This window comes from Lepisma saccharinum, chromosome 15 (assembly GCF_977018435.1).
Source record: "Lepisma saccharinum chromosome 15, izLepSacc3.1, whole genome shotgun sequence".
NCBI classification, from domain to species: domain Eukaryota; kingdom Metazoa; phylum Arthropoda; class Insecta; order Zygentoma; family Lepismatidae; genus Lepisma; species Lepisma saccharinum.
The window spans coordinates 14296737-14322461 of record NC_139243.1 but is presented as its reverse complement, the minus strand read 5'-3'; the positions used below and the strand labels follow the sequence as shown (position 1 = coordinate 14322461).

General features: G+C 38.0%; 1 protein-coding gene across 1 annotated transcript in view; it reads left to right on the top strand.

Moving 5' to 3' along the window:
* LOC145999123 (uncharacterized) overlaps positions 1–5167 on the top strand; it is a 100648-nt gene extending 95481 nt beyond the window's left edge. The window contains exons 4-5 of the mRNA XM_083136059.1: positions 3351–3571; positions 5136–5167. Coding sequence (XP_082992185.1) covers positions 3351–3571; positions 5136–5167 — 253 coding nt within the window. The remainder of the gene's footprint in view (positions 1–3350; positions 3572–5135) is intronic.
* Positions 5168–25725: the final 20558 nt, after the last annotated feature.

Genomic DNA, 25725 nt, shown 5'->3' with positions numbered 1-25725 from the left:
GTTGCCACCCCTGGCCTTCGTAAGTGCTTCCAACCTTCGAGGCATGCTATGAATGAGATTTTGACAATATTCGACCTCAATTTCATTCCAAACATGTACAATTGCTGCCATAAGTTCCTCTTTTGACCTGTACGTCTGATTACCAAGTTTTTTGCATATCATAGCCCACAGGTTTTCTATAGGATTCATGTCTGGAGAGTTGGGCGGCCACCAAAGTCTTTCAATATTCATATCATGAAACCAGTTATTCACCACCTGAGCACGGTGACAGTTTGCATTATCATCTTGAAAAATAAAGTAGTCCAAATTCTGTCCAGAAAAATGATCTCCTGCAGTTTGTAGAACTTTCCGATTCAGGATTTCCAGATATTGATCAGCCTTAACGGTCCATGTGCAAAATGCATCCTGCCAATCCCTTTTGCAGAGAAACATGCCCAAATCATAACACTGCCACAAAACTTTTGAGTTTCTAAAATACAAGATTTTGCAAGTTCTTATCCCTTCCGCATCCACAGTTTAACTGAGCTGTCATTCCCAGCAATTTAAATTATTTTTCATCAGAAAATATCACATGTTCCCAATCTGTATCATTCCATGCGCCATAACGTGTGACAAACTCACGTCTAGCTTTTGCATGTGCGTCAGTTAGTCTGGGTTTTTTACGTGGGACATGTTTAGAAACATCCTGTTTCTTTAGTCGGGATACTACAGTAGCATGAGTAAGATTAACTCCCACCTCATTTTGAAGTTTATGTGCAATTTGGCGTGAACTCTTTCCTCTGTTCTTCAGTGCCATGTCCTTTATCATACGATCCAGTCGAGGTGATGTCTTTTTTTTTCTGCCACAGTGACTTCTCAGTGAAGATTTTCCATGTTCTTGTTACTTTTGCAGGCAGCAGCTAACTGTGGATTGATGCATTTGAAGTTGTCGACCAATTTCTCTCTGAGAATGACCATCCATATGCAAAGCAAGAACCATTCCTTGCTTACGTGGTGAAATGTCACACTTTCTGCCCATTTTTTCGAGAAAACACGCTCAAATACACTACACACCACCAGAACACTTCACAAATATGATAACGTATCCAAACTGTCAATAATGGACATGTAGTTGCAACATAAAACACGTCACAAGTTGCACTACTAACAATCGTTTCACAGATTCCTGACAATTGATTACAAAGCCTTGCAGCAGTAACTGATTGCAACACCCTCTAGCAGACACTCCAAACACTAAATCAACAAAAGAATAACACCACACTACGCAGTGATACCAGACCAATACTTCAATCAATTGATTTCAAGTTGCGCAGGAAAGATGCATGCATGCGAAACTCAAAATTGTCAACATCCGTAATAAGAATACAGTGATGCTAATTTTTTTTTACAGAGTGTATTAATGTACATTGATAATATCTTCAAAAAATATTTATTTTTGGCTTTTATATCCAAAAAAAATGTGTGAATACAGTTGTTCTTTTTTATTATTATTCAACCTGTGGTGCAACAGCCTGTAAGGTTCAGGGCCTACCTAATGACTGCCTGCCTCAATTCCACATGCCTCAGCAGAGGTGGGGGAGATCATCCAACCAGTTACGGAATGTTGTGTGGTCAGCACAACAAACCCCCAGTTGTTGTTGTAGCTCTCCATGACTGGGCTATGCTACTCATTCATAGCTCCCCAATTTTCTCACGATGGTGGGTGCCCATGGTCCCATGCACTGGCCGAAATCTCATGAGAAAAGTTTTTACACTTACCCCAGGAAAGTTGAACCACCATGCTTTCCATACCCTGAACCCAAAGCCTGATGTCTTAGACAACACAGGCACAGTGCAGGACAAATGCATTTCCTACTAGGTATTAACAAAAGAGTATCCTGAAGCTAATGGAGATGGCCATTTTTAGGATTGCTCAAAAAAACATGTGATACTTATCGATTGATTGATTGATTGACTGATTGAAGTCCACTTTGTTCACAGTAAGCCTCTTCGGGACTGGACCTAGAGTTTTAAAGTTGGATCCGAACCACTATGTGCCTCCACCAGATATTGAACCCGGGACCCCTTGATTACATGGCAACAACGTTACCACTGCACAATCGGGGAGGCCCACTTATGGACTGATAATCATTTCACTTGATTGAAAACTTTTTTAAAGAAAAGATATGTCATACTAATATTTTAAATATCATAATACTTTATACAGAATTTTGAACTCGGGGAGGTAGGAGCACGTACAGGCATGTTGAGATCTCAGAAAATCTGAAATATGTGAGGCATTCGTTTTTCAATTGTCGAAATTTTAAAAAGAATTTTGCCCTTTTACAATGACTTTGTTTTAATTTTACCTTAAAATATGTAGAGAATATTTATAGAAGCAGTTTGTATTTTGTATGCCATTTATATTTACAAGTAATTAAAATCTTGAAAGCATTGTAAAGAAAGAGAAGGGTGAACGGTAACATGTATTTGTGCCTAATAAATTTATTTGGAGTGGACTTAGTGTGGCTGAAAATGTAAGGTGGTTACAACACCTAAATCATGTTCTGAATTGTTTGAGGCATCCCCGAATTCTGACTACTGTGAATGAATTACTCTTACAAATGATCAACCCCCAAACTGGTTCCCAGCCTTCAAGACACTTATGAGTGTGAGGTCATGTAAGTCGAGGCCAAAATGGAGTTCAGAGGTTGAGGCCAGGTAAGGCTAGAGGTTGACCTTGAGCTTTGACACTGTGCAGTGGCATCCCTTAGTAAAGTGGACATATCTGTTCACAAGTAGATATGGTTGTAGTAACTCTTGTTTACCCTACAACAGAAATAAGAAGAAGAATTAGAAGAATCAGTGAATGTGAGATGGAATGACAACATATTGTTAACCTAGTGATATGCATAAAGCTTTATGGCCAGCCTAATGAAAATTTCAGCAAAAATATAAATATTTTTTGACTAAATGGTAAAAAAATATTATGTATTTATTCTTGAAGGAATAGCATACATTAAATTAAAAGTATATGTACTACATAGAACTTAAAGAGAAAAATGCAGGCTCGACAGCATTTCACACAGGTAAAAAAACATTAGCGAGAAATCAGGTGAACCCAGGCCAGCTCGGTAGCTCAGTGATAGAGCAATGGCATTGCATGCCTGAGACCTGGGTTCGAGTTCTGGTCGAGTATGCATTTTTTGCTGAAAGTTCTACATAATAATATACATGTATTTACCTTTTCATAAGTACGTCACCATCAACAGCCTATTCTACTCTCCTTCCATTTCATTGATTTCCACATGTCAGTCGTTCTCATTATTTACTCAAAAAGTGAAGCTACATTTGTATCATATTTTTTTCAGCTACCTGATCAAGAACTATGTGGAAGAAGAGGTACAAGATGTCCCAAGGTCAGTTCCACATTTGCCAGTGTCTACAGGAAACTTAAGAGAACAAGAGCAGCCAAGAGAAATTACAGAATGTATCAGTAGGGAAGAGAAATTTGAGGCTGAAGCTGCACGAAAAACACTTTCTAGCAAGGCACATGTTGGTGGTTCCAAGCCTAACAACATGACAAAGCAATGTATAGGCCCTATTTCCAACAAAACTTTCTCTGACAAACCAGATTTCATCATCCATGAACCACAGATGCTTTTTAATTATTCAGTTTCCAAGAAAGCGTTTGTCCTTGAAGCTGAGCGTAATACACTTATGAGTGTTCACACCAAAGCGAAACCTTTTAATTGTTCGATTTGCAAGAAGGATTTTGCCCATAAACATGGTCTTAAAGAACATGTGTTAATTCACACTGGAGAGAAGCCTTTTAATTGTTCAACTTGCAACAAAGGTTTTACCCGTAAAGATAATCTTATTGAGCATGTGAAGGTTCACATTGGAGAGAAGCCTTTTAATTGTTCAATTTGCAACAAAGGTTTTGTTCGGAAAGTAGACCTTCGTGTGCATATGAGGGTCCACACCAAGGAGAAGCCTTTCAATTGTTCAGGTTGCAATAAATATTTTGCCCGTAAAGGAGATCTTAGTAAACATATGAATGTTCACTCAAAAGAGAAGCTTTTCAATTGTTCAATTTGCAACAAAGATTTTGGCCGTAGTGTTTATCTTAATGTGCATATGAGGGGTCACACTGGAGAGAAGCCTTTCAATTGTTCAATTTGCGACAAAGGTTTTGCCCGTAAAGATTCTCTTAATGAGCATATGAGGGTTCACACTGGAGAGAAGCTTTTCAATTGTTCAATTTGCAACAAAGATTTTGTTCGGAAAGTATACCTTTGTGTGCATATGAGGGTCCACACCAAGGAGAAGCCCTTCAATTGTTCAATTTGCAACAAAGATTTTGCCCGTAAAGTTAATCTTGATGTGCATGTGAGAGATCACACTGGAGAGAAGCCTTTCAATTGTTCAATTTGCAACAAAAGTTTTGCCCGTAAAGGTTCTCTTATTCAACATGTGAGGGCTCACACTAAAGAGAAGCCTTTCAATTGTTCAATTTGCAACAAAGGTTTTGCCCGTAAAGATTATCTTATTAAACATTTGAGGGTTCACACAAAAGAGAAGCCTTTCAATTGTTCAATTTGCAATAAAAAATTTCTCCGTAAAGAACTTAGTGTACATATGGCTGTTCACACTAAAGAGAAGTCTTTTAATTTATTCAATTTGCAATAAATATTTTGCCCATAGAGGAGATCTTAGTGTACATATGAATGTTCACGCAAAAGAGAAGCCTTTCAATTGTTCAATTTGCAACAAAGGTTATAATTAAAAAGAAATTGGTGGTACAGTAAAGGTACATGGCCAGTGATTCAGCCAGCAGAGAAAGCCATTCAAGTCCTTATTCGCTGGTCTTCATTCACGAGCCAAGTTTAGTAATGACAATTATTGTTACGAGTTACAAGAAATTAGGACACTGAGACATATTGAAAGAAATGATTTAATGAGCTGTCCAAGTACTTACATCATCCCATCACACTACATACTTTACCATAACAGCTGACTGTCACATTGAGTCGACAGTCCCATCATGCACTGGGCGAAGACAAGAGACAGTTACGAGTTGCACTTGTGACGTTCTATACACATAAACACTAATACTGATGTACTTCTTAATAAACACTAAAATTTGACTATAGATCAGAGAGCACGACTGTTCGCACTGAAGTGAAGAGGAAAGTCTCTTTTGGAGTCTTGTGTCGAAGCTTCTTATGGGTTGAAGCGATGTACCGAATCGAGCAAAGTTTTTCCCTCCTGGAGAGTTGGAGCGATGTATTGGAACTGGTGTTTGATGTATCTTGGTTTCACCCTTGATTCTCTGGCTACGGTGTTATCAGGGTGGAATGCCTTCTTCGTTATTGGTCAGTCTTCTATAGTTCCACCCCCACGTGACTTCCACTGAAGAGCGATAATCGCATATCACAGAAACACAATAACACCTTGTTTGCGAGTTGATTTGGAGGACAAAAAGTATCTCCCTCTAATTAATTTTATCTGCTCACAGCTCCGACATTTCGTTAAAGTTTTGCAGACAGTTCTTTAAAGTTAGTTAAAGTTTTGCGTTCTGTCTAATCTTCACTGAGGCGAAGAGATATTTTCGGGCAGGGTTGTAGTTCAAATGTTCATATCCATCACATTGACAAGGAAATGTCCAAACTGTAGACTGGCTGGCGCTCTCGCAGAAATTATGTCGTCTGCTTGAGTTTGTTATGTGCAGAACTATTGTTTTGAATCTGAGCCTGGGCAGCTTTATTGTCCCTTGAGAACAGAGGATCATTGTTCAGGGCGAGGGCGAGAGTCTTGTTGGGGGTTTTAAATTTTGAAATGCCTGAAGTTCCGTGATTAGCTGCATGTCACCGTCGGATCCCCCTGCTTCTCTAAATTTCAACCATCAAGCCGAACGTGAAATGATGGTGACATGAGCCGAATGTGGACTGGATGGATATCAGAGTTTATTGCAGGAACACACTGTCTTCTTTCTCTCGAAGTAGGTGCGGTGATCTAATATATATGCAGGGCTTCATGGTAAAGAATGCTGGTTCGTTTGAGACGGCTGTCCTTTTCTCAGAGCAGAAAAATGAGATCTTTGGGATCATAGAAAGACCGATGGTAATGATAAAAGGTAATTGGTACATCGGTCATACATCCCCCTGCTCCCAAATAAAATTTTGCTCAATGGTACTGAAGCAAATTTTTCAGCTTGCTGTTGTGGTACCTCATGCAGGACTTTTGATGTTTCTTGCCTCATGTTGTTGGCTTAGGTCAGAATGTAACCCTAGCACCCTTAGACTTAAGTGTTGGGGTCACATCTGCCTCTTATTGGCAAGTCTGCCTGTTTCATTCTTTTTCCCTTTGCTGTTGTTCTCTGCTGCTGTCCTCCTCCTCCTGCCTGGATTGGCTCTGGGCAAGTGAGTGGTGCCCCACTGCGCCACCTGGTGTCCATGGCATCTTCTTCTGCCATCTGGCATGGTAGGCTGGAGTTCTCGTACCGGAAAATGTGTCCGGGAATTATGGTAATTGCTGAATATTTGTTTGCCATTACAGGTCATAATTCAAATGTTGAGAGACTACTTTCACTACGATCAGCACAACAGGCTCACGAGAGACATTATTTTTTCATAAAGTCTGTAAAATGTTTGGTACTGGTCCCTGTTGTCCACTCTAACATAAATATAGTTTCTCTAAACCTGAAATTTTGATAGAAATTGTCTCCTTTGAGAAGTACCACTTAAATCATGTAGTGAGAGGTGCATTGATTAGTATGATTGCAAGTTTTGGAATTTTGCATTTAAAAATTCATTAAGAATTCACTTTCTTAAAACTGAAAATGTCATTTTTAACAACGTTCTAACATGTTCTATATAAATATGTATTATTTATTGAGAATGTTTTGTGTCCTAAATTTTGAGTTAATGTCCTACATATTGGGCCAGTATATCCTACATTACCCTTACTGGTAACCCTAGTGCTTCATAGTGACCACACACACTTTCCCTTTGCAACAATTTGTGGATGAATTTCACCACTGCGCTACGAACAATTGGCCGACCACCTCTCAGTGTGTTTGCAGTTGAAGAGATTGCAACTTTCCTTGCACTCTCTCCACCACAATGTAAGCTAGTGTCAATGTGCTCCTTGATCAATGACATCTTGGTTCACTTCATAACAAGGAACAAACATTGATGAACAGCATGCACATAACAATGGCAGTCTTTACCCTTAACATTGAGTAAATTGAAAATGCTTAAAGACAATGTTAAATGGATTTCACCATTCTCTTTTCCAGAAAATTTCACATGATTTTGATGTGTCACTTGCCCCCTATTCCCATTTGAAGGAGTTAAGTTCAATTCAAGATTTGGTTTGTAACATACCTGAGAGATGTTGTAATTGGTCTTCCAGTTACTTTGTGTGGTTCCATTCATGTACAGTGATATCTGAAGCAATTATATGGGTGGTTCCACACTTTTGAATCACACTGAATTTGTGATCAAGTTTGGATTTTCTTTTAGAGTTTCTCTGTGTGAATGAATATATTGTTTTATGCATGTTGAAGAATTCTGTAAGTTATAACATGTAATATATTTTAAAAAATTCCATTCTTGAGAAATCAGCATATAATTTTACTGGTTCATGTGAACTGCCAGAATCTTAAAAAATATGTTTTGTTTTCTATTTTGCACTCTGTATGTAATATCCTGTCTTTTTATAATAGAATATTATATATGACTGTATTATTTATTTTATTGTGAATACTTCAAAATGTTGGTGTTGAAACACAGTTCTAAGTATTCATCACATTAAATTTCCATATATTATGTGCATATGAGGTTTCACATCAAAAATAATACTTTTAATTGTTTAATTTTGAACATAGATTTTACCCATGAAGATACTTAATATGCATATGAGACTTCATAACAAAAGGCAATGCAAATGGAACAAATGTGACCTGCACCCAAGAAGAAAGGACAGCATGATACAAAAACTATCAGTTTTATCTTCCTGTAGCATTCATGTGTAGTTTCTGTAAAGATGTTTCAACCAAATGAATGAATACTTTACTTGAACCTCAGATTTATTGAATATCATGATTAGGACAGAGTTTAGACTACTTCCAATAATCTTATAGTCTCTCCCCCCCCTCCGATCGTGATGGTACAACACTGTAACAATTATACACGTTCAGAACATTTACACATACTGAAATATATGATTTCTGCAGCAACTGTACTTAATCAGGGTGACTAATTATGCATGAATTCTGTGTAAAAAATTGCAACTTTTGTAAATCCAAATGAATTCATACATTTACAAATGTCTCGATGTAAGTTTTCACAGTTTAGCTTTTCTTTTTATCGAGGAAGGAAAGAAAGGAAAGCTGCGTAGAAAATATAACAGAATTCTCTCTCAATACATTTACTTTGTTAGTATCTGACAGGCAGATTATTGCAAGATTTCATGACCACTTTAAACTAGGGATGGCCAGATCCGGATCCTAGTGGATCCGAAATCTGGATCCGGTTGGTTCCGGATCCCATGGATCTGGATCCTAAAATTTTTCGGATCCGGATCTGCAGATCCGGAACTTTCGGATCCGGATCCAGAACTTTCGGATCTGGATCCAGAACTTTCGGATCCGGATCCGTTTTGCCATCCCACATGCGCTTCTTTGGAAAGTAAGAATGTGCTTATAACATATTGTTACCTGCTAATATACCGTGCGTTCATTTCGATCTTCAGCCGAGAGATCGGGAGAAGCGTGGCGGGCGACGCTGACGGAGATGCCGACATTTGCGGCCTGTAATGCCCGCTTATTTTTATGGACATATGCAGACATTTATATCAATATTGCAAAACGAGCACTAACCTGTGTTATAAGAGTATGGTTTTAATTTTAGTAGCTTAGTGGCTGTATGTGCTGATGATTTTGACACGCCCATCTCCTGTGAAACACCTCGTAGAGGTTTGTTTGGAGAACGTTCTAACGCTGCACCAATATCATCGAGTTTTGCTTCGGTTAGAATCCGTCGTTTTTGCTTAGGTGTTTTAAAATTTAACGGTCCAGTTTCTCGTAATTTAAGGAGAAGATGTATAACCGTATTTCTATGTGGAGGTGAAACGCCTGGGAATTTCTGAACAAATTGCCTACACACGTCTCGACTCGAGTCTGTTTTCACGTAAGTGACATACGTAAAAAATTCTTTGATCTAACCTGAACCTTGCGACTGGCATTCCAATCGTCTCACTAACACAACACACATACACACTGCAATAACACAAACAAGTAACGGCAAGTAACCAAGAATAACACTGTTGGGCACAGTACGAAATTAACACGCTCTTTGTTTACATCTGCTCGCCACTATATTCACAGCTCTGTCTTCATCTACCCGCGAAGGAACAAAACACTCGAGCTCGGAGATTTCGGATTGCAAGGAAGCTCACGAACACCATTGACTTTTAACGGTTTCGTCTGCAGCGTAATCTTGATACAGTGTTGCACATTCGAAACCTCCAAACGATCCCCATCGACACAAAACTCTTTCAAGGATATAAGCTTAAGCAGGACGTTACTGGTCAAAACTATGATTAAAACGTTTTATTATCTGTGGCTCTTAACATCGTTTCTAAAGCGTATTTATTTGTGTATATAAGGGCAGAACTTGGATGAATTTCAGAAGAACTTTTGCATGTTATAACACAGGTTTGTGCTCGTTTTGCAATATTTATATAAATTTGTCCATAAAAATAAGCGGGCATTACAGGCTGCAAATGTCGGCATCTCCGTCAGCACCGCCCGCCACGCTTCTCCCGATCTCTCGGCTGAAGATCGAAATATATATATAATATACATACACACGTGTGTGCGCGCGTGCACGATTTGTAATTAATTAATACACTTACAAGGGAGGTCTAAGTCTCCCCCTCCGATTTCCATGAAACTTCCAGGGTCCAAATGAAGAAATATGTGTGTTTTTGTTTCGGCAAAAAAATTGGTCTAGGGGGCAACCACCTCTCAAATGTCAAGATGAGGACAAATTGAAGTGGGGATCTGACCCCTGTGTTCCCCTCCGATTTCCATGAAACGTGGCAGGTGTATAGTAGGGATGGCCAGATCCGGATCCTGGCGGATCCAAAATCCAGATCCAGAACTTTTTTATTTTAATTTGTAGAACAATTGTATAATTTTTATATAACATTTCTAGCTTGTTATATGTGTTAAAGGTTTCATCCTGAAATGGAATGTTTCACATTTATGTGTGTTTTCATCCCCCCCCCCCTCAAATGTCAAGATGAGGAGAAATTGAAGTGGGTATCTGACCCCGAAACCACGTAAATATGGCATAGAAAGAAACAGGGGGCATACGGCCTCTCTATACACCTGTCAAATTTCATGAGAATCTGAGGGGGACACAGGGGTCAGATCCTCACTTCAATTTGTCCTCATCTTGACATTTGAGGTGGGTTTTGCCCCCTAAAACAGTTTTTTAGCAGAAACAAAAAAAAACATGTATTTCTTCCTTTGGGCCCCTCTATACACCTGCGAACTTTCATGAAAATCGGAGGGGGACACAGGGGTCAGATCCTCACTTCAATTTGTCCTCATCTTGACATTTGAGGGGGTTTTACCCCATAAAACCGTTTTTTAGCCGAAACAAGGAAAACACGTATTTCTTCATTTGTGCCCGTTTGTACACACACCTGCCAAGTATCATGGAAATCGGAGGGGGACACAGGGGTCATATCTTCACTTCAATATGTCCTCATCTTGACATTTCAGGGGGTTTTGCCCCCTAAAACAGTTTTTTAGCTGAAACAAAAAAACACGTATTTCTTCCATTGGGCCCCACTATACACCTGCCAAGTATCATGGAAATCGGAGGGGGACACAGGGGTCAGATCCTCACTTCAATTTGTCTTCATCTTGACATTTGAGGGGGTTTTGCCTCCTAAAACTGTTTTTTAGCTGAAACAAAAAAACACGTAATTCTTCCTTTGGGACTCACTATACACCTGCCAAGTATCATGAAAATCGGAGGGGAATACTTAGATAACCTCCCTTGTTAGTCTTATACTTTGTAATTATTTAACACTGCATATATTATAATGTTTTATTTTAATTTGTAAAACTGTAACTCTAGAAAAATTGTATAATTTTTGTATAACATTTCTATCTTGTTATATGTTTTAAAGGTTTCATCCTGGAATGGAATGTCTCACATTTATGTGTGTTTTCATTTCCAATACATTCGAATGAATACATATTCGTTTCAATGGCATTTACAAAATCACCTCTAACATTTTACGTTAAACAAGTAAGATTATTTTTGTGCACGAGTGTGTTAGCCGATGCGTAGCAAAGTATTTTAGGAACAACACTTGAAAAAAATTCTTGTAGGGCTAACGAAAAATTTCTTTGTAATCGAAGATCATAATACCTTTTAAGGTGTGGTAATATTATAATGGGATTGAGAAACAAAACTCTCGGATCCGGATCTGGATTTTCGGACCCAGATCCAAAGATCCGAAATTGTCAGATCCGGAAATCTCGGATCCGGATCCAGATCAGAAACTTTCGGATCCAGATCCAGATCCAGAACTTTCGGATCCGGATTCAGATCCGGAACTTTCGGATTTGGATCCGGATCTGTATCCGAATGGATCCGGATTTTTCGGATCCGGATCCGTTTGGCCATCCCTACTTTAAACTGTAGTGTTACAAGCTGGAAATAAAATGGTATGTCATCACAAAAATGCCAGCCAGCTCCCGGGTGAAGAGAGGTGATGATGGGAGTGTGAGGAGATTGGGCAAGGTGAGCGGTTGGTCTAAGTGGTGTGACTCGTGAAGTGTATCCATGGAAAGATGGGGCTGTGCTCAAAGTACACACCATCAACGGACCACATAGCGCCGATGCAACCAAGCAGACAGACCAGATCAGGTACAGTGATGGCACTACTAACTTAAGTGTCAAGTGTTTAGTAGTTCAATCATCAATCAGTCAAGATATCATGAAGTTGATTGTGTAAATTTCAGTTTGAAATTCTTATACAATTAACAATTTTTCATAAAATAGCATATTCTGTAACATTTATGACTTCTGTTTGTACATGTATTTCAAGGCTGAGTATGTGAAATGGCAAATGTAAACTCCTCACTTTAAATTGAATATATTAAATAGTATATATACACACCATACCGTTTCATTGAATTAAATTAGAATTTTATGATTCAATGCAATCAAACAAGCCCATTATCTTGTTAATATATGTGTATGTGTTTGTCTGTGGGTGGTGAAAGGTGGTAATATATAATGTTGAAATAGAGAAAGCATCTGCTTGTACCCTTGAATTTTTGGAAAGTTTGCCTTGAAAACTAGGAATTTCAAGTATATTGTATTTTATAATGTTCCAACAGTGACCGCTCTGTATATCGATCTAGTAGATTTCTTCTTTATCACATTTCAACCAAGATCTGCACCAGTATTTTTTTTCGCCAATACCAAGTTGCACTGTACCTTTTTGAATTTTCTTTTACTCAGATATTGTTCAGAGATAAATGTTCTTAATGCTACATGAGCTTTGAAGTGTATCATTAATATTAATCCATAGTAATTTCATTCTGCCTATATTGTGAGTCCCATATTATATAAATACCTATTTATAATTCTGTACCCTAAACATGGGTTTTCAGAGGCAAAACGATCTGTTCTTGAAATCACACAAATGCAGTGAGCTTCCTTTACAAGGAAGAAGATTGCTAATGAAATGGGCTTGAGATGTGAGTCATGTTTCAGTGAGTGCAATAGTGTTCAAGAGTTCGGCATGTTTTCACAGTCACTGACTGACAACCGGTCAACCAAGGAGTGTGAGTACACGGACACTCTAGTTCTTTGATTGAGGCCAAGAACCAAAAAGGAACACTTGTTCGTTCCAGTGGAGTTCGTTCTGGAATATGTAGAACACTCGAGAACTGACATTCTGTGATTACAGATGCATTTTCTGATGGTGATCATTTCCTGCCTGTTCAAGGCATACTAATGATTTTGTCTTTTTCTGACTTAATCAATAAAGACTTATAAAATTGACATTTGATAAAAGCTCCCCAGTTTATATATTATCGTTTCTTTCTCTGCTTTTACTCGAGAATTTACGATATGTCAGTGTCCACCATATTAAGAAGAATGTATACACAATACTGAGGCAATAAACCTCACCAAGCAACTCCTTTACTTCATCCTAGCCCAAAAGGTAGCAAGATTCCAAGGCTTTTTAGTTAAGCATTCACGTTCAGTAATGAGTGTATAGCCTGGTCTGTCCAATTTTGACTGTCAGAACTAAAGATCCATCTAAAGAACTTCCCATCCTCACTTTATTATATATCTGGGTTCGTCCTTTTACTAAATACAGCACACTTTATTTGTATCTAATTAATATAATATATAGAGGTAGATGGCATTTAATTTTATCCTGTCGCTAATGATGCACTGGTACTTCACACAAACATGTATCTAGAAATATATTTCAGATGGGGTCCAAATTAAGTGGCTCAAAATAATAATAATAATGTTTAAATTAAAATAATTATATTTTATCACATGAATAGGTAAAAAGATGGATTAAGGATAGTGATATAACCGCTGGTATTCATTATGTAGCTTATGTGTGGCATAGGTCAGCAAAATTTAGAAAGAAAGTTAATTCCAAATATATAAAGAATTGAATATCAAAACATGTTATGGATCCAGTTGGTGAAAATCAAAGAGTAGTGAGAGAAAAGTAGTAGTAGATCTTGCATGACTCTCCTTTGGTACTGTCATTCAAAGTTGTTTGATCTCAAATTAATCCTTGCCTTCCAATTAGTTTGGCGGACATAAATAACTGTTGATTAAACAAGTATATTTCCATTATTTAATTTTAGTTGCTGTATTATTTCATTATTTAATTTAAGTCTTTTGTGAGGGGTGGGTCTGGACCCTATGATGCCCCCAGTAAATACATCCTTGCTGCACAAGTATTGATCATATATGATTAGCAGTAATCAGAAGGCTACACTTTAAAAGAAGCTGTAGTTACTCTTCCAAAAATGTAGCTTTGTTACAGCTACATCTACATTTACCAAATGGATGCTTTGTCCTGTGTGATACTTTCTGCTTTACTACTTTTGCATAAAGAATAAACCAACCAATATGGATATTCAAAAGAATCACTTAGTAGTTGTACTTACTAGATAATAGTTTCCGATATTATCATCATCATGGAACTCGTCAGTTTATATACTTTGATGGCTGTGTTACCATCTGTGACTTGTGTTCGCTAGTTTTTTAAATGGCCAAGAGATAAAATATTGTTAACCAGTGAAATTCTTTTAGTAATCTTGTAAATATGTTTAATGCTACTAAATACAGAGGTTGTTCCGCCTACGTTTGGCCAATTTCGTTCCTCCCACCCTGCACTCAGAATGAACTCACCCAACCTTGGTCAGGCATGTTTGTCAGTGTAGTGTGTGAGCTGTAAAAGTGTGGTTGTGTTTTCTCACTTGGCCAAAAATCCCGCCAAAACTGAGCCGCTTTTTGGGAGGAGTGCGTTGTATAACTTTCCAAGTGTTTGCATTTTCTCGCTTGGCCGAAAATGCTGCCAAAACAGTTGCTTTTGGGAAGGTTTTGTTGTAGCCTTTTATGACACAAAGTTCAGTGTGTCAATGATCAGGAAGTAGTGTAAGAGCAAGAATTGTGACGTTAGTTTGACTTTATTCAAGAATGTGATCGGCAAGTATAAGGATTGCATGGCCCCAGCGTTCGGTTCTCCAACAAAGGGGACGAGAACATGGCCGTGCACACAAGCAAACCACCAGTATGCAGGCGAAACTTCGCAGAATGGGCATGCAAGAGAATCCACCGACCCAAAGACAGATGGAAAATCATCTAAATATGTCTTTGGAAACTGTTAACAGCACCTTGCACTTGCATACTGGTGGTGGCTTGTGTGCACGGCCGTGTTCTCGTCCCCTTTGTTGGAGAACCGAACGCTGGGGCCATGCAATCCTTATACTTGCCGATCACATTCTTGAATAAAGTCAAACTAACGTCACAATTCTTGCTCTTACACTACTTCCTGATCATTGACACACTGAACTTTGTGTCATAAAAGGCTACAACAAAACCTTCCCAAAAGCAACTGTTTTGGCAGCATTTTCGGCCAAGCGAGAAAATGCAAACACTTGGAAAGTTATACAACGCACTCCTCCCAAAAAGCGGCTCAGTTTTGGCGGGATTTTTGGCCCAGTGAGAAAACACAACCACTCTTTTACAGCTCACACACTACACTGACAAACATGCCTGACCAAGGTTGGGTGAGTTCATTCTGAGTGCAGGGTGGGAGGAACGAAATTGGCCAAACGTAGACGGAACAACCTCTGTATGTTGTTAAAAATTATGAAATGCACTTAATGCTACCAATTTCTTTTTTTTATTTTTGTTACCAAAGAAACTTAATCAAACATGTTAATTAAAACAAATCAATTTTTTTGTAATGGGAACAGACACCAGATAGAAATTTTAATGTACATTAACAAAATCTTCAAGAATGATGTTCTTTTGGCTATTTTTTGTATTAATAAAATTGTCAAATCAATTATGATGAATACAGTAGCTTTCTTTCTTTTTTCAACCCCATCTGCAACAGCCTACGAGGTCCAGGGTCTACCTGCTGACCTAACTCCCACGCATGGGAGTCGAAATGGTAGGTCGTCCCCCCCCCCCCCCCTTGGAAATTTGCATCTAATTTTCATCTACTTCTCTTTAATAAATCTGTTTTTCCTACAAAATAAAATACTTATTTTAAAGTTCCTTACCCATTTTATACAAATTGTTGTCTAAATATGTGTATGATTTGATTATTATGTAATAATGGTGAGATACATATTTTTCCAAAAAACAGAATTAATGAGAAATTAAAATTTGTTAATTTTATGGCTGCCAAAAAAACTATGTTCCGAAGCTTCTTATACTACTGCGTTTGTTGCTGCTACTGATACTAATGTTAGAAATAACTATTATGTAATATTGGTTGTAACAAGTAGGCTACTTATTATTCATATGATAAATTTATTGAATGCTAAAATAAACTAAACTAAAACTGCTACTACTACTAGTAGTAATATAATAATAACAAATTAAAATTCCGATAATGCAATAATTTTAAAAACAACCCCCCCCCCTGACAATCTTGTGCATATGTCACTCGTCTGTGTCATAATATTTTTGAGGGTGGGTGTCCTCAACATCTTCAATTCAACACTCCCTAGGAAAAGATCTGGTGACGCCCATGCTCCCACATGCCACAGCAGAGGGAGGCAATCATCCAACCATACAAAAATATGTGCAGTCAGTGCAACAAACCCCTGTTAATTGCTGTAGGTCTCCATGACTGGATTTTCCTACTCATTTGTAGCTTCCCACGGTGGTGAGTGGCCACCAGTCCCATGCACAAGCTGAAAAGTTGTCACATTCCCCCCCCCCCCTTTCAGACTCGAACCAGAATGCATCCCTTTGCTCGAGTAGATAGCCTGATGATGTAGACCGCATGTCCGTGGTGTGGGACAAGTACATTTTCTAGTAGGTAAAAACAAATGAGCAAGAGACATGAGAGTGAGGCCATGCAAGACCAGATGTTGACCTTGACCTTGAGCTCTGAGGTTGAGGCCAAAATGGAATTTGGAGGCTGGAGGCTAACCTTGAGCTTTGACAGTGGGCAGTGACAGGCCTAAGTCAAATAGGCATCTCTTGTCACTAGTAGATATGAATGTGTGTAACTCTTGTTTACCCTCCCACAGAAAGAAAAAAATAGAGAATAATGAATGGCAAATATGCAAGAGAGTAACAACAAATTGTCACACTATTGACATGCACAAGCCCAAGACATTATGGCAACTTAATTAAAATTACAGCAAAAATGTGGATATTTATTGGTTGGCCCTAATTTTTTTTGTCTAACTGGTAAAGAAATTAGTAATATTCATTGTTGAATGAATAATATATACAAGGTTCGACCATAAAAAAACGATTTTTTTTTAGGAAAGAAAACAAGTAATTACCTTCAAATGACTTTATAACCTTCAAAATAATCACCAGAGGAGGCAATACACTTTGACCAGTGTTTGTACAGGTCTTGGAAACATTGTTGATAGTCATTGACAGTAAGTTTTCGCATAATATGCGAAACATTTAATTTAATGTCCACGGCGTCATCAAATCTTCACCCTTTCATAGTCATCTTAAGCTTGGGAAAAAGGAGAAAATGAGTAGGCGATAAGTCCAGAGAATATGGAGGGTGATTTGTCACTGTCACTGAATGCTTAGCGACATATTGTTGTACAGACAATGTGGTATGAGGCCGAGCATTATCGTGTAACAAACTATTGGCCAGTATCACAGAGGTCCTTCTTAACCTAACCCCTAAAATTAACCTACAGCTTTCTTTGCTGATATGAAGCATGTCAGACAGTTGCTGCGTGGTTATACGTCTGTCTATCTCCTCTCACCAGTGCACGAACTTTCTCCACATTGTCGTCATTCCTTGACATTGAAGGGCATCCTGATCTTGTTTCATCCTCGATGCTTTCACATCCACCTTTGAAACAATTATACCGATTATACCAGTCATACACCTGGGTTCTTGAAAATGCTGCATGACCATACACTGCCCAGTAACGTTTCGGTAAACGATTTACCCACTTTGTAACATTGTTCAATCTTGGTGCATGTATTTTGTACGCTGCCTGCACACAACCTGCATCTGACGCACACTTGCCCTGATACCGACTGCCTGTAACATGTTGAAACATGCACTGGCGGGAAGTTTAGATGTAGTTCTTTGCAGTGTTGCCAGAATACGGTACCTTTGTATTTGTTTTTTTAGTTTGGTTCCTTTATGGGTGGACCTTGTATTTACGTTTTCATGAGTACGTCCTCATTAACAGTCTATTCTACTACCCTTTATTTTCAATGATTTACACATATCCGTCATTCTCATTGTCATTACTTTATCAGGGAGCGAAACTACATTTGTTTCTTCTATTATTTTTTTCAGCTACCTGAACAAGAGCTGTATGGAAGGACAGATCCAAAATATCCCTAGGGCAGTTACACATTTGCCAGTATCTGCAGGAAAATCATGTGGAAAAGAGCAGCCAAAAAATAATAAAGTCAGTGGAGAGAGAATTAGAGGGTGAACCTTCATCAAAAACACTTGCAAGCAAAGCACATATTGATGACGCCAAGGCTAATAGCAGGAGATAGCAATATATTGGATCCACCAAAAATGCTTTTTAATTGTTCAATTTCCAAGAAAAGTTTTGTCCATGAAGCTGTTCGTAATATACTGGGAGTTCACACCAAAGAGAAACCTTTTAACTGTTCAATTTACGACAAAGGTTTTGTCCGTAAAGTAGGTCCTAAAGCACACGAGTTCATTCACACTAAAGAGAAGCCTTTCAATTGTTCAATTTGCAACAAATGTTTTGTCCGTAAAGAAAATCTTAAAGCACACAAATTCAGTCACACTAAAGAGAAACCCATCAATTGTTCAATTTGCAACAAAGATTTTGCCCTTAAAGGATATCTTAATGTACATGTGAGGGTTCACTCAAAAGAGAAGCCTTTTAATTGTTCAATTTGCTAAAAAGGTTTTACCCGTAAGGGTCGACTTAATGCACATTTGAGCATTCACACTAAGTAGAAGCCTTTCCATTGTTCAATTTGCAATAAAGGTTTTGTGTGGAGATATGCACTTAATATACATATGAAGCTTCACAGTCAAGAGAAATCTTTTAATTGTTCAATTTCCAACAAAGGTTTTGTAAATAAAAGAGGTCTTAATTCGCACATGTGCATTCACACTAAAGAGAAGCCTTTCAATTGTTTAATTTGCAATAAATGTTTTGCCCGCAATGATCGATTTAATGCGCATTTGCGCACTCACAGTAACAAGAAGCCTTTTAATTGTTCAATTTGCAATATAGGTTTTATTCTGGAGATCTACACTAAATATGCATATGAAGCTTCACAGTCAAGAGTAATCTTTTAATTGTAAAAAGTGTTCCCCTGTGCATAGCACCATGCCATGAAGGCATATAGGGGGTAACGCCCCACACTTTCTTGATAAGGTCGTGAGTGGGGGTGATGTGATCGCATCATGCCCCTGACCGCCTTTACCCCCCAGGGTTTTCCCCAGGTACCCATGTTATTTGACGCTGGGTGGTCACCGGGGCCACTTCCACCGTTAGAAAAGTTCCCGGATTTTTAATTGTTCAATTTGCATCAAAAGTTTTAGAAATAAAGGGCATATTAATTTGCACATTTGCTTTCACTCTAAAAAGAAACCTTTCAATTGTTCAATTTGCAGCAAAGGTTTTAGCTGAAATGATAACTTTACGAGACACATGAGAAAGTTTATCTTCCAAGAGAAACATCTTGAATGTTGAATTTGTGACAAGATTTTTCTGTAAAGTTAATTTCAGTGTACATATGAGGAGAAGCACAAAAAAGAAACTTTTCAATTGTGCAATTTGCATCAAATATTTTGTCTGTTAACGAAAACCTCTTACACATGAAACAGAAGCCATTATGGCTAGAGTGCACATCTCACTTGCTTTAGGATCTCAACATCTATATTTTCAAAATCAGTTGTTGATGTTTACACATCAGGAGGAATGTCTTTATTATCCAGCAGGGATCTCACCCACGTTTTCAGTCAGGTGACCAGTTGAAAAAAAGAGCTATGCTTGATTTTTAACGGAGCAAACCATTTCTCCTGCAAAAGACGTTTCTACCACCAGGAATAACTCAATCTGTATTGCTTCCTCCGCTGATACACCGAGAAAAATTAATATTGTAACATTTGATTTTAATATAGAATTGATAATTTTCATTTTCGGATTTTGACTATTTTCTCAGGCATGCCTATAAATATCATCAGAATACATCATGAATTTAAGTTGGTATTCTTTGTTTCACACACTGAAAATGTGTGACATTATACATACTCATGCACAGAATTATTTCACTGGGATGTGTTTACGTATTTTATTAATGTTGAGAAAATTTAATTATCTGATTTATAGGCACTTGTTAATTGTTTTCAAATAGTGTCCATATTTATAGATTGACCTAATGTAGTGCAGTAAAATTAGACTTTTTAACAAAGTGTGAGGACAATTTGGCTGCAATATTGCATGTACTTTACTAACGAACATACAAAATATCCACTAATATCAATCTTTGCTCTGACCACAATACTAGAAACTTGGAGTGAATTTTAGGTTCTTTTCTCATAATTTTCACCATTGAAAGAATTTCAAACATAAAATATTGTACATTTTTTTTTCATGTTCCTGTCTTTACTTTGTAAGGTGAATTAATTTACTTCATGTTGAGTACAGGGCAATATGAAATATTGTTCGTAAATGTCTACCATTGAAATGATGTCATTGGCTTAACTCATAGGAAATTGTAGTAGCACTTTAACACCACTTTTGATGTTTATTTGATTCATCAACCCATTGAGAGAAATGACATTATCACTTGCAGCACTGTGACAATATATTGGCTTAGTTTCATTTATATAGGCTACAACTATACATGTCCATATAGATATATAAATACATCAGATCACCAGAGGCGTTGCCTGAAGGGGGTTCATGGAGCACACGAACCCCCAACCGAAAACAAAAAAAAAATCAATTTTTTTTTCCTGCAGAATAAAACACTACATTTCAATATACTTATTTTACAAAGCAGCTATTTTCGTTAATAAAGTCTTCACAATGCTCAAAATTTCCCAATTTCCCCCAATGTTGACAAGAAAAGCTCACCAGGTTAGGCAGCGAGAGCCTGGGGCACGTGTGGCGCAGTGAACTCCCCCTGCTGTATTCTTCCTGTGTTTTATCTAGCTCGACGAAAGAAGCCGAAAAAAGCAAGGGGGAAAACTGGATGTTGACGCAAATGCCCTTCCGAAAGAACACTCAACAGATGGCAGCAACTGTTCGGAGAATGCCGATAGCTGCCAAGGTACAAGGTATTTTATTTTTTGTTTCGTTTAGCTTCTGTATTGGGAAAAAAGTGAGCAGTCATCAAGATATTATAATGCAAGCACTGTTTGCATGTGTTGTTATAGTAATTCCTGAGATCTTCGATGATTTAGCCTAATAGCCTATCTTCAATTTCCAATACATTTCGCCAAAAAATAAGAGCGCAAACTTCCTCAACAACATTACAAATAGTTGTCACGGACCCATAGCCTTGCATGGCGAAGGTTTTATGATTTAAAACACTATATCACCAAAATGAGTAGATTTACACTTAACATCGATATTTAAAATTGTTGCTTAATCCTTCAGATATGTAGACGAGTCAAAAAGAAAGTAGGCGAAGACACTGTTAGTAGAAACTAATATTTATCTTGGCACACATGTAAACGAATGTGGATATTGAAAAGAAATTATAATTGTTATAAACTCCTACAGGTAAATTTTAAAACAATAATTTTAAGTTTTGTGAATTGCTTGATTGATTGATTTGCTTTATTGTATTTCGCTTTTTGTGCCACTTTTGCTTAATTTGTGAAGATGGTGATAAGTGATGATGTGATGAAATTGATGAATGGACACTCAGAAACATCCATGCCCAGGCCAGGATTCGAACCCGGGACCCCTAGCATCGTAGCGCGATGTGCTAACAACTCGTGAATTGCAATTTGCATCATGAAGTTTGAGCATTGCCAGAGACTTACTTACCAAGCTGCTGTGAAATTACAAATGGCTATTGAAATAAAATTTAAAAAATCAAACATATTTATCGATATCATGGTTGTTAGAAATGGTGGCAAGGTTAATTCTTAGGAACAGGCAAAATAATTTCCAATGAGGAGAGAAGTAAGGCATTTCAATAATTTAAATGGGATAAAATGTATTGTTTACCTTAGTAATGTTTCCTTGTTTTTGAGGGCATTGACGGGGAAGGAGGGGGTGGGAGGTGTTAAACGGAAACTATAGTAATTCACAGTAAATGAAAAATGGCCTGTGTTTTGTAAATGGATTTTCGGTGAGCGTTCTGGCAGACTGGCTAGCACAGTACAAGGTCCCAGGTCCATATTCTTCATAAAGCATTAATTATTATAATTATTCATATTTCTTGTTTAACTTTAGTTTATAATTTTTTCCTTGTACTCTAAAATTTATTAACGAAATATATTCTGACTTCACTAGAACAGTTCTGTACCGTTCAAATTTGTATAACTAAAATATAAATTATATTTATACAATAAAGCTGCCCAAGGTTTATTTTATTTATTATATATATAATAACCCATGGCACGACAGCCCTCGAAGGGCCTTTGTCTCCCTTTCACAAATCATACGCCTAAAGGTGTGGAGTTCTTCAATCCATAATGGGGGTGACGTGTGGTGAGCATGTCGAATCCCCAGCCATTATAGGAGATATCCGTGACCGGGTTATGCTACTCACTCGTAGCTTCCCAATTTCCTCACGATGGTGGGTAGCCACCGGCCCTATACACAGGTTGAGAACCCAGAGACTGAACCCAGGTGGACCCGAACCCATGCCGCCCCACTGTCGGAGCCCAAAGCACAGTGCCTTAGACCGCACATCCACGGAGGAGGACGGACGGACACACACACACACACACACACACACACACACACACACACACACACAGAGTTTGGCAATCCCTTTGTCCCAGAAAGTTCTCGGTCGTGTGTGCAGCCAGTTGCACACAAACTCTTCCACCTCTGCGTCATCCTGAAAGTGCTTACCTCTGAGTACTTCTTTCAGGGGTCTAAACAAGTGATAATCACCAGGGGATAAGTCTGGACTATATGGAGGATGTTCAAGTGATGTCCAATGAATTTCGTCCAGTTTGTCACGTGTTGCACCAGATGTGTGAGGTCCGGTGTTGTCATGAAGCAGCCTTCCGATGGGTGTAAACTGGCGAACTTTAAAAAAAGGTCTCCCTCTTCTTAATGTTGAAGTTAGTAATATAGAGGCCTTTGTATAAGTATATATGATTATGTAGTTTTCTATTACATGGGAGGATATTCATATAAATTTATATAGTTCAATCACTTCTCTTGGAAACTCGTCATCTCCACAGTCTCTTGGCCTCTCGGCAACTCGGCGTCTATCAGCTGAGCATGTAAGGTGCTCACCATGGATTCAGCAACACAGCATATTTCCAGCAACTCGACGAACAGCTCTGTAGTTCAGCAATTCAGCAACCACTTTTGTAGCTCAGCAGTTTAACAACTCGTCTTGACGATAACTAGGCATCTCAGCAGCAATTCGTCAATAGTTCTAATGACGGCTTTCAATTAATTTGCTTTTATTCCCTCGCTTGGGGCATCTACAGTTAAAGTTTAAATATTCTCACTATCTGAGGGCATCGGTTGGAACGTGCCACCTGCTAAAGTATACAACAAAAGATGTAACTTGGAGCTGCAGTTTGGATGTGCTACCGAGCTCCTGCTGCAATAGAATGAAGCAACAGAAATGATGCCGTGGGCTGCGGTTGAAACGTGCCACCAATCATGTTAAGCAAAAGTTGGTAATTATGCAATATAGACCGAACACCTCTCACTCGTTTATTTCGTTAATTTTAGCATTGATACTTACCTATTCTGCATTGCGGAAAATTCTTTGAGGTGAAGTTATGGCTTTTTCCATAAAATAGTGTCAACTTTTCATATTACGAGTCATTATGTGTCTTCCTTGTTCCGCTTGGGTAACAGACAATATGGCGTGCACTTTATCATGGATCATCGCACATTGTGCTTGTGTTTTATCGATTTGGAGTAGGTATGCAGTTTTTCAACCTTCTTAACCGAAAAATACCTACTTTAGTGTTCATTATGTCATCACAAACCATTGACAGGTGGCCGCAAAAAAAAAAAAAAAAAAAGGTAGCCCCAAAAAACATTCACGATAGCCCCAAAAACTATTCATGATAGCCACAAAAACCATTCATGATAACCAACCCCATGGACCATTTCCGGCAAGGTTAGGTTAGGTAAGCATAGTTAAAAAAAATATATTGTAAAAAAAAAGGCACGTTTGGAAACACTGGCGAGACCTCGTGACTTTTAACGCTTGCGCCATCTGCAGGTACATAATGGAAACAACGACAAAATGTTGTCGCTTTACAGAAAATGCAAGTTCCTTACATAAAAAATGACTATTTCTTGTTCTGCAGCATTCTATGGTGCAGTTTTCAGTTTCCGCGAAAGAAAATACCTCGAAGAACTTCGACAATGCTACAGAAACTGATTTCAGTAAGTAGGTTCTCCTGTAAATTTGAAGAAATCCGTTCGGGCTATATCGCATATTTACCCAAAAGTTCGTTAAAGGGGATAGTATCTCCTTTCTTATAATTTAATTCATTGTTTATGAGAATTTGGATCTGACTTAGAACATCAACATATAAATACATTATTTTGTTCAATTATCCTTTTCTGTACTAGTAATCATTGTCCTGCACCATGACACATGCACAATAGTGATAAGAGGTGTGGAAATTATTTATATAATGGTCAGGTATTGGTTGGTCTTAATGTCCCCTTTATGTAAAAATCATACATCTGAAATCCAAGCATTCTCTTCTATTCTAAGATGCAGATGCGAGTACATGGTTCTCAACGCATCCGGCTTCGGGTATTTTCGAAACCGGGTAATGTGGATCTGAAAATCGTTGGCCATCTCTAGTTTAACTTTGAATACATTTTAGTCATTCAGAAGTTCTCGAAACAGTTCGTATCAGGGTTGGCAATTTTTTTTTTTTAAAAAAAAAAAAAGAACAAAAATTTTTTTTGTTTAAAACATGTTTTTTTTTGTTTCAAACATAGTTTTAAACATGAGTTTAAAAACATGTTTGAAACAAAAGAAAGTCAACCTTTTCCCAGTAAATTATAGTTGAAGTCGTTAAAGAAAAATAGGGGTGTGCGGGATCCCAAAGAGTCGGGACCGGGATCTGGAAAAAATTTCCGACTTTTCGGGTTCACGAGCAGTTAGTTTTTGTACCAGAAGTGCAAAAACAAGCACTTAAGATGAAAATTACGTGTAGAATTCGAGATTTTCAGAGCTTCGGGAAATTTCGATCATTTCCCGTCCCGAAAATTTCCCGACATTGTCGGGAAATGTCGCGATTAAAATTACCACCTGAGCGCTAGTGTCGCTTCTAATATGGCCGCTCTGAGAACGAAGCATTTAATTATGATAGGCAAAAATAACACGGAAAATGCAGACGAAACTATGTATACGCACTGGTTGTCCAAAGCAGTGCTGTATCATCTGCACGTCATGTTGTAACTGGGGTTCTCGGAAATTATTTGAAAATAAAGGAATTGAAATTGACATGTACTTAAAAAGCTGGGACAGGAGAAAATAGCGAACGTATCGTTGTAGTTCTTTCTCGAAAGAGAAAGGCTGGTTTAATAATAATATTCACGATTTCATGACCAGGCTATACTCACTGAAAAAGGACATCGTACTGAATGAAACAGTAACATTAGCATGTCCACCTTTTATTTTCTGGTTTCATTTGACATTAATTCATTCTCAAACTATTTTCATCTTCTCTCTTAATCGACTTGCACCTGTTCCAAATTTCACACATACGTAATGCCGGTAATACATGGACGCATTGGGTAAGACGCTTCAT